This window comes from Anas platyrhynchos, chromosome 3 (assembly GCF_047663525.1).
Source record: "Anas platyrhynchos isolate ZD024472 breed Pekin duck chromosome 3, IASCAAS_PekinDuck_T2T, whole genome shotgun sequence".
Taxonomy (NCBI): Eukaryota; Metazoa; Chordata; class Aves; order Anseriformes; family Anatidae; genus Anas; species Anas platyrhynchos.
In genome coordinates this window covers 2,388,248-2,404,834 of record NC_092589.1, presented here as the reverse complement: position 1 = coordinate 2,404,834, position 16,587 = coordinate 2,388,248, and the positions used below count along the sequence as shown (strand labels likewise).

At 40.0% G+C, this 16,587-nt stretch overlaps 2 protein-coding genes across 2 annotated transcripts; both read right to left on the bottom strand.

Moving 5' to 3' along the window:
• Positions 1–3,525: 3,525 nt before the first annotated feature.
• On the bottom strand, positions 3,526–6,482 carry LOC140002068 (uncharacterized). Its single transcript, XM_072035178.1, has 4 exons — positions 6,326–6,482; positions 5,364–5,645; positions 4,476–4,564; positions 3,526–3,941 (listed from the first exon to the last, which is right to left on the bottom strand). The coding sequence occupies exons 1-4, from the start codon at positions 6,356–6,358 to the stop codon at positions 3,542–3,544; spliced, it is 804 nt and encodes a 267-aa protein (XP_071891279.1). The 5' UTR covers positions 6,359–6,482; the 3' UTR covers positions 3,526–3,541.
• Positions 6,483–8,965: 2,483 nt separating this feature from the next.
• Positions 8,966–15,365, bottom strand: LOC140002067 (ubiquitin carboxyl-terminal hydrolase 42-like). Its single transcript, XM_072035176.1, has 7 exons — positions 13,629–15,365; positions 11,792–12,029; positions 10,849–11,049; positions 10,146–10,256; positions 9,884–9,986; positions 9,612–9,679; positions 8,966–9,455 (listed from the first exon to the last, which is right to left on the bottom strand). The coding sequence occupies exons 2-7, from the start codon at positions 12,027–12,029 to the stop codon at positions 9,349–9,351; spliced, it is 828 nt and encodes a 275-aa protein (XP_071891277.1). The 5' UTR covers positions 13,629–15,365; the 3' UTR covers positions 8,966–9,348.
• Positions 15,366–16,587: the final 1,222 nt, after the last annotated feature.

The following is a 16,587-nucleotide window of genomic DNA, read 5'->3' as shown; positions in this document are numbered from 1 at the left end:
TACCAAGCACCCCTTCAACACACAAACTTGATGTTACCCCTTCGTCTACCACCCCTCGCACTTTTAACAGCTGGAACTGTTTACAAAGACTCAGCAGGCCTGAGAATCTAAACATAACACGGATCTATCTTTCTTTACCTGCTGGAACAGAGGCGTTTTTTCTCTGGTCCGTCAGGCATTCCATCTTTTAATTCATCTCCAGAAACCAAGGATGCATCGTCATCACTGTCGAACGTATCATCTTGTAAAATAGGATTTAAATGGTCTGAAAGACAAAAGAGGTTTGTTAACTTTCCTGAATAGCCTTTGTCTCGTTCTCTTACATGAATACAGCTTCTAAATCAGTGCCAAAACCCTTTCTTCATTTGAGAGCACACACTGAAAGCTATTTCCTAGAGTTCATCCCACCACAGATCTAAGGAGATGGCACAAGGCCCTACAAAGCTGTACTAAGTCCCACTGATGTGTACGTATAAGGTACGCTACTCTTGGTGATTTTTTTCTCCCCCTTAGAATAAAGGAGATTACGAACAATTTCTGCAGTTGCTAAATAGCTAAACAAACAAACAAACAAACAAACAAAAAAAACCAAGACCATTTCTTTCTGGAGGAGGTTCCCACAATGAAAGCACGGGGATTAAGGATGTGATGGCCACAGAATTCCATTCATCTAGTAAATATCAATGCTAATTGATCTCACATGCACATGTATAGTACGATCCACAAACATTTAAATTAGGAGACTGGTTAAAAATGATGATAGCTAAAACAATATTTAGCTTAGACCAGTTATACTTGTATCCTGGTCCCGACATTCTTCAGAAAGGAATTAGAAACACTGACCTAGAAATGCTTCCCCTCCAAATATCTGAGTTTTGATTTTTTAAAGAAAAATAGGTGCCTTATACTTCAAACCTCAAGTCAACCTCTACAAATGCTAATTATCTTAGCTGCCGTCAGAAGCAGGATGCTTCAGTAGAGAACGCATCGTCCTTTACTGTGTATTGAGTCATTCAGGGCTTCCATTTGGCATTTCAGTTTCGAATCCAGAATAAAACCTATGCGTTATCTTCCAGACATGCCCAAAAGAAAGACATGCACATGCAAATAATAAAATTCTACCATCATTATGTCTGAAAGGTTTAAGTTGATTGCACAAACCACAAGTTTTTGCTTTAGCAGAATTATAAAGAAGTGGATGCTGTGGTTATACCTTGCTGTCGGTCCTCCTTTAGTGCAAGCTGTGCATGCGGGAAGATCTGCACAACTTGTAAAATATTCGCTCCTGATCTTTTAAAAAGTGGCTTGAAAATGGGTGATAGTGCTTGTCCGGGTGAAGCCACGATCCTGTTTGATGCCGGAACAACCTTCTTCAGAGCCATGAAAAAGTCCTTTGCTTTTATTTTAATAGAAGCAACCTCTCCCTACTTGCATAATATAATGCTTTTTTTTTTTTTTTATAATGCTTTTTTTTTGCTTTTATTTTAATAGTAGCAACCTCTCCCTACTTGCATAAATCTGAGGATAGCATCGGCGTAGAGAGCACAGCGCAGCTTCAGTTCATAAAGATTTGATATCTGCACCACAGTATCCTAACAAACAAAAATCAAACATTACATCAGTCAAGGCCCAGGTTTACAACATGCAACATTTAAAGAATTTGTAATGCCAAAACCAAACAGGTTAACAGGGAATTCAAAGTGCTACCGCTCGGCAGGGAAGTTTCATGTTGCGCACTGTCTGATATCCTGCGCTTATGCAGCTGAAGCAGACTCCTCATCAAAAACTATACTCTTGAGGAAGATGCCCCAGAACCATTTAACGTTCTCAGACAACAAGAGGTACGACAACAAAGAGTAAATAGATGAAAGCATCTAACTCTGATTGCTATGAAGGCGTGCCAGCTGCCTCGTTGACTAGTTGTGCAGCAAGGCACAAGAGCTTGGGTACTGCCTGGTACAAGCTAAGGTTCTTTACAACTTGCTCACAAGCAAGAATCCATTTTGGTTTCAGTCTTACCAATGCATTTCTCAGCTAGTTCATCAAGCAACATGTCCGGTGGCTTAGGGGTCCAGTCACGAGTATGAATCTTGAAAATTTCTTTTCTAGCCTGGAAGCAAAATCATTGCATTTTAGCTTGTCCCAAGTTTTCCTTAAAAATACCAACAAGAAACAAACAAACCAAAAAGCAAGCAAACAAACAAACAACAAAAAAACAGTCCTCCCTCAAAACTCCTCATCTATTAATACGCTTTTCTTACTTGCTCAACTTTCAAGTATTTTACAGTTATTTAATATACACTCTGCATTTTCAACCAGGAAATTGAGTATTTCTTATTTGTTATACTGAACTTTTTCTAGGAACCTACAATGAAAGAAAAGGCATTTATAGCTTCAATAACAAGTTTCCAAACTACGAGACCTAATGACCCAGAGGAAAATACTGTAATGAAAAATTTATCCAGAGACATTTCTTTGTTGTCCAAAAAACTTCTCTAAAACTTAGCAAGCTTTCATTGTGACAGTCTCATTACTTCATCACATTTGATTTTCAGGCAGTAAATTCACAGAAAGCACTTCTGGCACAATGCTTCAAATTGCTACAATTACTATAAAGAAGAAAATAATTATGACTCAAACTACTACCACCGATCCGGGGCACAATCAAATGCAAACACGTCCCCTATTCATTCAGAAGTGAAGGGTTGAGACCAAAAACACAACTTCATGATGAAAACGCCCAAGTGGACTAAATAATTAAGCAAACAGGTACAACTTTGGGAATGAAAGGTTTGATTATAGAACTAACTACTTGGTAGTATCATCCTGACCATATATATCCAGTACCAGATTTGCCCTCCATGGAACAACGCAGTGTCTCCACATATCACTCTTTTGTTCAAGTTGTCAATTATTTTTTTTTCCTATAAAGGTGGACTTTGCCATGGTAGAACTAACGTTGAATTAAAGTTCTCACCTCTTTATTTGGAAAGTTGAAGAGGAACTCTCTGCCAAAGCGTCCTGGTCTTCGTAAAGCAGGATCTATAGAATCCAGTCTGTTGGTAGCTCCGATTACCACGATCTCCCCTTTGTTATCTATGCCATCCATAAGCGTCAGAAGAGTTGAAACAATGGAACTAATAGAAAAATATAGTTTTTATTTACTGGTTCAGTAAATTTTGTTACATTCCACATGACTTTCTTGATGCCGGAACAACCTTCTTCCTAGTAGTCATTCAAAACTGGGAAAAAAATAGTCTACCAAGTCGGGTTTTTTTTTGGTTTGATAATACATCTGCAGACTGGTAAGTCATCAAGCACTTCAAGACTGTTTGAAATAATCTCTACATTAATGGAAAAGGAGTACTGCACACTTCTGCTCAGGAAGAAAATCACGGAAAATGTCAACTTTGATTTTAGATGTTGAATTTCTTGCAGTGAGATCTTCTTCATCGCATGATTCTATTTGGATTTAAACCATATTATCTATGGAGAGACCAAGAGTAGGAAAAGAACAGCACAGAGTTCAGCATGAAGCCCATCAGGAGCTCAAGTTTGTATTCTTTGTATTCAAGTTGATCCTTCTCTTGCTGGAAGGACCTGCTTTTTGACTCTCCTTCTCTTCACTAGGAGCATGTTCCCTCTTGCTTTGGTAATGCTCTTTCTCAGTGTTTTTAGTCTTGTCCTTTCTACCTTGGCATCTCTCTGCAATAGCTGAGGAGGAAAGCTTTTTAGAGCTACATTCAGTGTCACACTTGAGAGAGGAAGTTTGCCGCAATTTCTCACCAGGCTCAGAAGTCTCTTTGCCGTACAAAACATTTTCATTAGAAATGAGGTCACGTTCTTTTGATCTTCTTGGTTTCTCCTTGTCTCCACCGTCATCACATTGGTACTGTGCGAGGTATTCATCCTTCCCAGTAGATTTCGGAGGGTCCGCGACACTGCACAAAATAAAATCACATTTCTCACTTCTGCTGAAGGACGTGAAGATTAACAGTAAAACCTTCCAAAGGCAAACAAACAAACAAAAACCTTCGGACTACAGGAACACTCGCAAAGATATGCCATTTAGAAACCTCTCCTGCGATTAGGACACCTTCTCCAGCTCCCAGAGAAAGTGTTTTTTCCCCTCTTGCTTCTGAAGCCATTGCACTAAAAAAGCAAATGCATCCGTCTCCTTCCACCTGCTGCTCTGAGAAAAAAGGCATAGGGGCGAGCGGGGAACAGCCAGTGTTTCTCCAGACAGTGGAGAAAACTGGAAAAACATTCTATGAAGGAACACAAGTTTTCCTTGAGGCACCAACCTGCATCAGAGTGATATGCTCAGTGCTGATCATTAGTTCTGTTCATAACGCTGGACATACAGCATGGAATTGTACTAATTTAAATCCTTCCATTAAATACTATTAGTAGACAGATAAAACCGTAACGAACTTCCATAAGGTCTTGTCTTAATCAGACTGTGCTCATTTTACCTCGTTTCCTCTGACAAGCTGTTCAGCTGGCTGGCTGTGAGGGACTCCGTGATGACTTCTCGATTGACTGAAGGCATAGCTCCAGGCATCTGCAATCAAAACGCACAAGTCAGCAGACAAAAAAATACTATTTGTAGTAGTACTGAGGACTAGTCTTGTCAGAATTTCTCCATTAAATGGTAAGCAAGACCGTTTTGAGTTGTATGCATTATCTACACTTCAAAGATAACCCCAACTCACCTCCCAAAATCTACTTTATGAAACTTAGGAATTTTTATCTCAGCTGAGCTTAAGTTGACAAGTTCTAATGTAAGCTCAGGTCTGAAAATTCTAATGGGATAATACCACAAAGTCTTACAATCACATTTGTGCTGTGTTTTCTCAGTATTTCACCTGAATTAGGAACACAATAAACACTCCTGAATACATCATAGGTGAGAAATTCTCGATGGAGCAAATCTATGTTTCAAGCAATCCATTTGTTTTAGAAAAGAACATCTCAGAAGGTTTAACAGGTTCAACTCGGCAAGTGGAATCATCAAGTTTCAGTCTGTTTTCTTTCGATTCATTAACTAACCTAATAGCACCATTTAGTGAATCGGTTTTTGGCAGCTCATGCTGGGATCTTCCTTCGTCAGCATTCTGACAGGAAGAACCGGAATGCTGCAATGTACGGACTACCTTTCCAACCAAAATTCCATTAGAGGACATTGCATTGCAATTCCTTTTAAATAAGCCCTTTGACTCCTCCTCAGATTTTCCTGAAGATTCTGCACCGTAAGGGACTGTGTTATCAGAGCTGAGTTTAGGATTTTCATTCACTGTTGGCTCCACAAAAATCTCATCAGAAACTTTTTTGCTTGTTTGCATTTGCTTCATTTGCATTACCGAATTTGTAATTGTGGATGAAGGAACAGCCTGGTAGAGATCTTCATCCTCCGCAGCACTGCTAAGACAGTCAGGCTGTGACACAGTCCGACGAGCAGGCAATTTATTGTGAATACTGGTGGTGATCTTCTGTTTTCTTGACGGATCAGTAATTGAAGGCCTGGTAATTGTCTGGTTTTGAACACAGGCCATTGGTGGTGCTGAAGATGGCCTTTTTAGGGTGACACCAGTGGTCTTTGCGTCCTCTTTTATGGATCCATTTCCATTTAAACGGCTTGAATTCTGTATTTAAAAAGAAGAAATGGCAAGATGGATTAACGCAAACACTGCATTTAACATTTTGAAACACAAAACTCTCCTACTGAGTATTTCTACAAATGGCCTTAACACCTACAAAGAAAAACACACTGCCCTTTAAAGATAAATGCAAGTCCAATAAGCGTATTCAATTCCTGCTTTTGGTTTACAGCCGACTGGAATCAAATTAACATCATCTTTGAAAACCAGCCAAACAACTTAACATTACCTGCTGCTATTCCCAAATATATTTATTTTCCCCTTTAAACATACCCTGAAAAGCCTGAAGTAATTGTTCTGGTGCTCAGGAATAAGACAATTAGTTTTCCCTGTCTTAGCTAAAGTGACGACGATAGGAAAAACAAGTCCTCTTTTAAATGATTCGAGGATTAGTACACTATGCTTAAATTGTCAAAGAGCGTAGCTCTCTGTGCTTTAGAAAGCTGTCTTGGAGGTATAAAGTAATGGAGTCGCATGGCTGCACAATTTAGCAGTAACCACTGTTTGAATGACTCTGGCTGTAGCATGAAGGCTGTGAAGAAAGCTGCAGCATGGGAAGGAAAACAAAACTAAGATGCTGAAAACCAAACAAAAAACCCCACACCAAACCCCAAACCCACTAGCAGTTTGGTGCCGTTACCTGCCCTCCCACTTCCCTGAATTACCTTAATCATATGAGGAAGAAGTCGTGGTCCCATAAATCCAGCCTGCTTACTATTAGCCCCCTGCTGACCAGGAGGGAATGAACAGGGATAAGATGGTGCTGGCAAGTAAAACGCACGTTCTCCAAGTGTCAAATCATAGTGCCTTCAGAAAAGAGCAGTGATCGTAGTTTAGTTTTTCTTTCAGCCTACTCTTGGATTAAATCCCATCCTATAATTTTAGAGGAACAGTTCATACGATATGGAAGCCTTCTCTACAGAAGGCTTCGCCAAGACTACAAACTGAAAAGGAGAGAACAGTCTTCCTACTAAGACTATCACTTTCAGAACAATAATTCATTCTTACACGACAGATGACCTTCATTTCTCTCCTTCTCTAAATTAGCCAGCTACAGGTAACACATAGATAGCAATTTACACAAGTGCTGCAGTTTCAGGCCAAGCAACAAAAGATAATAAATGACACAGAGAATTTCAGGTTAGACAGAACTGAATTAGACAAATAATCTTTCCCTGGGATAGCAAGAAAAACACTTGCAAAACAGAAAAATATCAATAACAGGAAAGTAAATCTCTTCTGAACACATGTTAAGATTTGTTATTACCTGATATAAAAAAGTATGTAAGCTTGCTGACCAAGAACTCTCTTAATGTCAGTACGGACTACTTTAGCATCATTCATCTGATACCAAAGTCCATTACCAGCCTGCAAATAAAGACAACCATTTCTTTAGGTGAATTGCACGTGTTCCAAATGAAATCACGGATAGGAACAAAATACACACGTGTCAAATAAAAATATAATGAAATCTTTTTCCCTAGAAACAGTAGCTGCTAGTCACGCTTTCACTGGTTTGCCAGCACAACCTTTACCCTGTTAGAAATGCTGTTGACTTCTACCTTTACATAGCATATATAGTGTCCTGAGTGACAGCTGACACCGTGATGTACCAGCACCGCGTATAAGGCATAGAGCAGTGGTTCTCCCCTTGACTGTGACATGTAGGCTCTCAGGTCCAAATACTCCGGATATTTCACCTCCTAAAGAGAGACCAAGAAGATAGAAAAATTATCCCAGAGTACTTCGTGGACTAGCCAGAGAAAAACACTTCCAAAAAACACAGACTAGAATTTATTTCTAGAATATATTTCTAGAAGATATTTCTTGATTCACTACAAATAAGTCTTCCCATAAACAATGTTTAAGACTAGAAGTTGCAGAGAACTGTTTCCTGATGAATCAGCCTTCTCAGAGGAAAGCATATGCTTCTTGTCAAGCGGGAACTTTATTGATATTAAGAGAAAGAATAAGCCATAGTCGTTAGTCTACAATTACTGTCTGAAAATATAAACAACTTTCAGCTTTGGGGGATGTCCCATTACACGATGATATAGTTGCATTACAGTGGTAAATATACCTTGTTGATCTTTCCACCTGTGAAATCTGCAAATCTTTTCAGTGATATTGTGAGAACCTTGGAAGAACGGTGTATGGTAAATCTCTTGGATGCAGGAACCATCTTTTTACACCTTAAAAACAAGCAGAGATAACTGTTTGAAGGCATCTTCTTTTTTCGCCCCCAAAACAAACTCGTTTTAATGTCTCACGCACGCCTATGCTATTTGAATGACATTTACTTGCATAATAGGTTGGTCTTTTTTCTTTTCATAAACCCATGCACTGCGTGTCAGGTTTGTTAATACAGTGAAGAAGGTAAATTCTCCCAAAACCCCGGGCATAGCGGGAACAGGAATCTCTCACGAAAGGGTATTACCAGGTTGGATGGCAAGGTACCATTTCTTGGTCTACAAAAGTGGCTATTTGAACTCCAATCCTGGATACATTCTTTCAGCTTTCAAGGGAAATACAAATAATGAAAGTGGAACGAGAGAGCCTTGGTCCCCAGGACTAGAAATTGCAAATAATCTCCAACATAGGTCGTCTATCAACATCAAAAATACAACAGAAGCACATGGTCATTCTACAGGAGGGAGACATTTAACAGTAGGAAGTCTTCATGTACTGAGCTTGTCTGGAAAGACACTGAAACTGTCTGCCATCCTTTGAAACACAATAGTTCAGTTTGATACATTGCCCGCTCCAAGGTAGGACCTACAGTGTAAGCAGTGAAAATAAGCCACTAGCCCAGAGAACAACGGAAACTGGGCAGTTTACATCAAGAAAAGTACTGTCGAGAGCTAATAAATAGAAAGAACAAAAGTATCTCTTTTTGAATTCTGATGGCAAAATACGAGCCAGAGAATTGCAAACCCATAGGGAATGCCTCTGAACAAGACTTCCCCCCTCCAAAGAAACAAAAATCCAAGTGTTTTATAAACTTCCACAAAACTCGTAAGTAGATCCAAAGTTTAGAGGTAGTCCAACAGAGTCATGCAACATATAAAACTGACATCTAGGATTAAGACCTAATTCGTCAAAATCTTACTCGCTACATTTATAGCAATTCTCTCCACCCAGCTCTTCAGGTTTCACAAAGAGTTCCAGAGCTCTGGTAACAGATGAAACCGCCTAGAGGAGCGAGAAAGAAGAGCCTAAAGTCACCGTAAATTCAAAATTCCAGAGACGTACTAGTAGTTTATAAGAGAATCTTACTAACATACTCCAGCGATCTACTATGAGCACTGTGAAGAAGGAGGCAGAAAGAGCATGCTCAGCATTGACCTCACCTGGAAGTCATTTGACTTCGGAACAAATACTTTTCCAGTAGCCTAGACAGCATCTATAGTGTGCTTTGTCATCAATACTGGGGACAAATTCATCAGTCTAACAATTAGATGTACATTGGGGTAGAACAACAGAGAAGTATGACAGCATTATAATTTTTGCAGAAAGAGAATTCTTTCCCCTTAAACCCAATGCAAATGTGGAGACTATTTACATGGGTTCCACAGAAGGACAAAGTCCAATCCACTTCCTTAGCACCACCAAGCTCTTACGTTTTAACATTATATGTGGTTTGGTTTTTTAAGGTAAACAAGTTTAATTTAGAAAGTTAGGCATGTACTTAAACATCATGAATTATATTTAGAAAACATCTTACCTTTATATCCAAAGTGATATCAAGAAATGCCTCATACGTATCCGAAACTGCTTTGCAATTCAAGCACTTCACTGGAAGCAAAATATAAATGCTTAACCTTATGTGAAGGAGACTAACTGTCCAAATTCAAGTTGTTGACAGATACTACTTTAGACAAACTACAGACTGCTTTACTACCGACAAAAGACACAGATCAGTTCTAAGGACAGGAATATTTTTTAAAGTACCTCTCGATCTTAGAAATCCTCCAAATATTTGATGAATGATGGTGGTAGCTTGAGAAGATCTGTCCAATCTGGAAATAAATTAGAATCAGACCTCAGAAGATTTAAGGCGCACAGTTAACTCTTCAAAGAGTTTTATGAAAACTAAGGATGATGTAGACTTTCGTTGCTGATAGTAAATAAGGCACTAAAAGGTGCTAGAGATCATTTTTGATAGTAAATAAAGGACTAGAAGGTGCTAGAGAATGTATGAAAGTGAACTTGTTTATGCTTACTCGGTGCTTCCATTCAAGCACGCTTCCTGCATAGCATCAACAGTATAGCGCAAGAACTCGTGTGCATCTTCTTGACTGCCAAAACGGAAATGTTGTCCTATTCCTAAAGAAGAAGATGATAGTATTCACCTCATTTAAAAATGAAATCATTCTTCTATTTCTAAAATCTCTCTTCTTTCTAGTGTTAAAACCACTTATACACATCAAATAAGTATTTGAAGATTACAAGCTATCGAAAAGAAACACATCTGAAGCCACTTACGACTGAGATTACTGATAACATGCGTAGGCTTGATGGCATCAACAGTGCAACGCAGGGCCTGGTTAATGTGAGTCTCCATTGTGCACATCATGCAAAAATCTTGTTCATGACCTGAAGAGTGAAAGAAGAAAGCATCCCAGTCCAGCAAAATATCCATAACTACAAACAAACATCTAAGTAAAATTTAAACTATAGATACGATATCCACTCTCCTTGCTACATTCTATTCTCCCAAGATGCCAATGTCCCAACAGTCTTGTAACATTTCGTTTCACACAACTTTACAGAATAAAAATATCCACTAAGCCTGTATTCAAATGCATTTTGTGATGAGAAATCTAAAAGACTACTGCAAAGTCACATTTGTAAAGGCTGACAGGAATGTGAACTCCACAGGCTGAAAAATGTATTACTCTCTAAAATTACTACTAAATGCATTACTGTCCAATGCACTTCATTATTCCCACGAAGCAATAAATGATCCTTTAATAAATACATAAATAAATAAATAAATAAATAAATTCATTAAACAAACAGTGCATTAATTGCACTCCATATGCTATTCGGAGCCCACTGCTAATACAGTGCTCAAAGCCAGCTTCTACAGGTAAAATCAGGCAAATAAGCTTGTCTCAGAATCACTGCTGTTCTTTCACCTTCACAGCTGTCCAACAGATTCGAAATACTGTTAGAAAGTACTCACATGACTGGCCGTGCTCGAGAGAAAGCATGTAATTGGCAAGTGGGGGTGTGTAGGTCAAACACTGTAGAGTAGCATTAAGAAAACATGTGTTGCCAAGATTGTACAGGCCAACTCCAACACTTTGTGTTTCTCGCCAATCCATACAAATCTTCTCAGGTGGAAAAAGAATGCTCTGTGGTGGAGCAATTCCATCATTAACGACTGCAAGAAAGTTAAATTTAAAAAGAGATTTTGTTTGTTTGTTTCTAAGGAAGGTATTTAAAAAAATACTATTCTGCAGGAGCACCTAGAGGAGCTAGCTACAATCCAAGCCAGAAAAAACTTATTGCAGACAGCTTTAATACCGCCAAATTCAAATTGGCTGGTCAACACAATGTTTTGGGGAAAAAAAAAAAAAAAACAGCTTTCGTCAACCATTTTAATTTTTCTAAGGCAAGGCTAACTGCCATTCTGTTTGTAGTACCTGATGCCAAGTTCCTCTCCATCTATAATCTTTAACCTGATTAACTCAACTACTGTTTTTTTCCTTATTATAACTTAAACCACAAGCTTAGACTTGAAATTATACGGAAAAAAGGTAAAAACTAGTAACTAGGAATGACGGTACCCCTACAGATACCAGATCTTTTCCTGAGCAATGTTATCATTCAAAAAACGTGTGAAAAATGGAAGCTGTGAATAGCAACAATCAAACACTTTTCTTTGCAAAACGGAAAAGACATGGATGAATCTGTGCATTACAAAAAGCTCCCCATATTTCTCTGTTGACTGTAAATATATCAAAATTAATTTCTGTAACATCAGTCACTTCAGTTGCCTTAGGGGATTCGCTTTTGAAGTCTTTGTTCACACTAGTCCCCTTCTCTATCAGTGCAACAAGTAAGAACTGCATTTTCTACTTTTGCTTTGAAGAAAATGGAGTCAGGATAAAGCTCACACTTACTTAGATCTCTTGGGGCAAAAGCCTTAGATTTTTCAGATGATCTACAGTAAATAGCACCTCCACGTCCTTGGGCCACAGAGACTTGGCTTGAATCTTCTGCAGGCGGTATCTGGCCCCAGTTTGCGGTGCGTGACATCAGTATTTTAGTACTTGGTTTCTTGGATTTGCCAGACCGCCTTGAAGAGGGCTTTTTAGACTTTGAAGATTTGGGCTTCTTAACTACGGTCATTGTTGACATCTGCGACAGAGACAGAAGTTCTGGTTGACGTAAGAATATCAAGAAGCATTCCAAGAAGAAAAGAGTAGCAGAAGTCCTGTCACTTAATCTCAAAGAAACAGCCTTAAGAACTAAATCGCTGGTATGAATGATTTAAAAAGAATCCCCAAACTAAACACACAAAGTGAAAATTTCCATCTAAACTCTATCGGTATTACTTTTAGCTTCTGCAGAACTAGTGGCTGATGCCATTTCTTTCACTTCCGTAGGATTTTAATCCATTACAACTCTGGAGTCTTTTTAATATAAAAATGTAGAAGACATTCTCTGAGGGGAATCAGTTATTTATTGATTTCCAGAGTTGCACAATTATCTGTTAATTATTACCTATGGTCTAATAGATAATTGTTGCAATTATCTATTGCTGGCGTTAGTAATGGAACACTATTACTTCACTGCCTGTGTTTTTCTGTTTCGTGTGCACAAAGGTACCCAGAACTCACTGCTCCTTTTCTTCTGTCTTTCCAGGGATCGCCCTCTACCTCACTGTCTACTGCACCAATCATGAGGGGTTTGTTGTTATTCTATAATGAGCCTAGCTTTTAAATACACCTTTTCTGGGCGTCACTTTGTGATAGCAAGTTAATTTGTGAGGGCTCCTCAGTCTACATCATGTGGTCGCTTTTTCCAGGTGAAAAAGCGGAGCCGTAAGTGGCAGTACACTAAAGCCCTGGCATGTTGAGATCCAGGAAGAGAGATGTTTGGCCCTCCTTCTCACTCCTGGGAACCATATACCTCAAAACCCACAGAGGATGGGCTATATCTCAGAGAAATCTTGGGAAAGGAGAGCATGAAGAGCACGTTTGCAAATTTATTTCTCCCTGGGCTTCTTCTGCTTCTCCAAGAAATACGAGTTTGAATAGAACTTTGGCAGCAGTACTTCTGGTGTTTTACTCCTACCACATTTAAAACTCCTACAAAAAACTGAAACGTTAGACTAAAAAGCAGCTCTTTCCGTTCTGCTTTGTAAAGTTGCACGTTTTCCTCATGCAAAACAACAGTGCAATGTAAGCTAGAAACGGAAATGCTGAATGTTAAACAAAACAAAACAAACCTCAGCCCTCCAGGACAAAAGCCAATAACTGCTACAAAGTCCTTTTTAAAATGCTGATTAGGTTTCAAGGTGATACCGCTTTAAATAAGCATAATTGTGTGTCCGTAGGCAGAAGCATCCATGACAGGATGAACTTCTATACTTCATGTTTTGTTACTGTCTTACTGTAGCACACAGGGACTTGTTACCTATAGGGAAACCACTAACCTAATGGAGGGTTTAAAACATAAGCTAGTTTGTTATACCAAAATGACTGAGAGAACAAAGCATAAAGTGCTTTCAGATTTCTAGCACGCCTTGATTGCTATCCATTAAACTTCAGACACGTTAAACAAAACACAGTAAATAAGAAAACTCCTAGTCCCACAGCTGGCAAATTGTGTGCAGAGGTTGTAACTAGAACTTTTTTCCCTTGACATTTTACATTTAAGATTGATTTTAAATCCATTCTATACACACTTTCCGTTCCTGAAAAAACAATACGCAAACCTGAAAAATGCATTTACACGAGAAATGAAGTCGTCCTTGTCCGACTGGAAGACTAAGGTGACAGCTCCTGGGCTCAGGGATTTTCAGATAAGCTCTGATCTTCACCAGTGACAGCTCCTTTTTTCGGATTGAAAGAGAAAATGTTTCAGCAACACACTGAAAACACACTTAAGGGACAAGAAACAAAATTAAGACTGTAGTGAGAAGGAGAAAAGAAAAACAATACTGGGGAAGAAAGGAAAAGGTAAAGGAAAAAGGAAAAAGGAAAAAGGAAAAAGGAAAAAGGAAAAAGGAAAAAGGAAAAAGGAAAAAGGAAAAAGGAAAAAGGAAAAAGGAAAAAGGAAAAAGGAAAAAGGAAAAAGGAAAAAGGAAAAAGGAAAAGGGAAAAAGGAAAAGGGAAAAAGGAAAAGGGAAAAAGGAAAAGGGAAGAAGGAAAAGGGAAAAAGGAAAAGGGAAAAAGGAAAAGGGAAAAAGGAAAAGGGAAAAAGGAAAAAGGAAAAGCCTTGATCTTTATCCTGACCATGAGATAAGCCTTACACATTTTTAAGTTTATTTTTGACAACTGATTGAGGCGTTACCAGGTATTAAGTACGATTCAAGAGCAAATATTAACACTAGAAAGAAGAAATCCGATCCACCACCACTGTTTCAAAATACATCCATTTCTAATGTGGAGATAACGTCTCTCTGACAAGGTAGTAGAAAAACTGTAAATACCGACAGAGCTTCCTCTCCCGATGTTCCATATACATACCGATGCTGTTCCTACACCTACGCTCTGAGCATAAATTTATGTTGACATGAGTATTGGGTGTTACTCCTCTCTTTGTTTGCCTTGAGAGACACACCTCTTGTCCACTGAAAAGTAAACTCAAGATTCCAGATCAGTTAAGACAGTTGCTATCCCCCCATTCAGAGTTCTGCAGCAGCACTGTTCAGATGTGTTTAGCAGTCTCTTTAGAAAACGTTATCACTTAGGACCTGCTTCTCAGTAGGTACACGTTTGGCCTCTGCTTAACAGAGAGTCAATCCCAGCTTAAGCTTTCGTACAAGAGCCCCTTCACGAAACGGACTTGGGCCCTGACATAACTGAGTTTAACCTTTAACCTTGAAGCTTCCTTAAAGAAGGAAGCAGCACCCAGGCCAGGAAATAGAAATTAATCGTCACTTTACCCTGAAACGCAGTGAGCTATCCTGTGCTGGCAGGATTGCTGCCGGGCTGGCCGACGAGGCGGCGGGCAGCTCCCCGGGGCCACAGGGCCTGTCACAGGGAGCCGCCGGGGGTCTCCAAGGTCCGGGAACAGCGGCAACAGCGAGGACAGAGGGGACAGCAGCGACAGCAGCAGCCACCTCAGCCAGGGCCGTCTCCACAACCGCCACAACGGCCTCGGAACGCCGCCGAACTCGGAGCTCCAGCATGACGCCTTTTGAACCTGGCCACTGGAAGGACCTGCTTTTTGACTCTCCTTCTCTTCACTAGGAGCATGTTCCCTCTTGCTTTGGTAATGCTCTTTCTCAGTGTTTTTAGTCTTGTCCTTTCTACCTTGGCATCTCTCTGCAATAGCTGAGGAGGAAAGCTTTTTAGAGCTACATTCAGTGTCACACTTGAGAGAGGAAGTTTGCCGCAACTTCTCACCAGGCTCAGAAGTCTCTTTGCCGTACAAAACATTTTCATTAGAAATGAGGTCACGTTCTTTTGATCTTCTTGGTTTCTCCTTGTCTCCACCGTCATCACATTGGTACTGTGCGAGGTATTCATCCTTCCCAGTAGATTTCGGAGGGTCCGCGACACTGCACAAAATAAAATCACATTTCTCACTTCTGCTGAAGGACGTGAAGATTAACAGTAAAACCTTCCAAAGGCAAACAAACAAACAAAAACCTCCGGACTACAGGAACACTCGCAAAGATATGCCATTTAGAAACCTCTCCTGCGATTAGGACACCTTCTCCAGCTCCCAGAGAAAGTGTTTTTTCCCCTCTTGCTTCTGAAGCCATTGCACTAAAAAAGCACACGCGTCTGTCTCCCTCCACATGCTGCTGCTCTGAATAAGAGCCAGAAGATTCAAAACCACCCTATTTGGTCTCCCCACATAGCCGAAAAAAACACCAGTTGAAACAGAGTTTTCTACCTCTCTCCCAAGAATTTACATTCACGTATCCTGTGACTGCAAAAATAGAAGGCGGGGCTCAGGAGGAACAGCCAGCATTGGAAATGAAAAAAAGCAGCCTGTTTCTTCAGAGTCTTAAGCCTATTCTACTAGGAAAACAAAACAAAACAAAACAAAACAAGAGGAGAGGAGAACAACAGCGGGAAATTTACCTATTGTCCAGGTGTTCAATTGCAAAGCCTCCGCTGGAGGATCAACAGCTGTGAATTCAGCGTGCTTAGGAGATATCAGATCTACGTCTGAACCACAACTATTTCAGTAGCATCACTAACTTATGTTACTCTGAAGAAGCAGTCAGCACCGTTTCTATGTTAGGAAAGAGCTGAACAGTCTGTTATTCACAGGAATTATTCAGGCAGGCTTCTTTAGGAAGGCTGGGTTTCACTAGAACATTACTCCGCAAGTCCCTTCTATTCCTTTTCCCCTTAGAATCTGGGGATGTTTCAGCTAAAAAGGAGGGCAGAAACACTCTCTGTAGGTCTCCACCATGTAGTAAAACAGCGCTGTGTACCTGGTTAACTTCTGCAGCCAGCAAAGCATTGCTATTTGCAGCAGTGCCCTGACCCCAGCCTCTTGCTGAGCTCCGTCCTGTGCTGCTCGGATGCTCCCGCTGCTCAGACACAGGGGCTTAGAGAGCCACCGGGCCAGCACAAGCCCCCGAGCTCACTGTCAAACTTCACATTTGGCATCTTTCACTTCACCATCGCCGCCGGACGAGGAGCCCAGCAATGCCTGACGCCGCTCCGGGCTCACCTAAACGTGGGGCAGGAAATTCAGATTCAAAGCTGCGAAGGTTTTTCTTAGT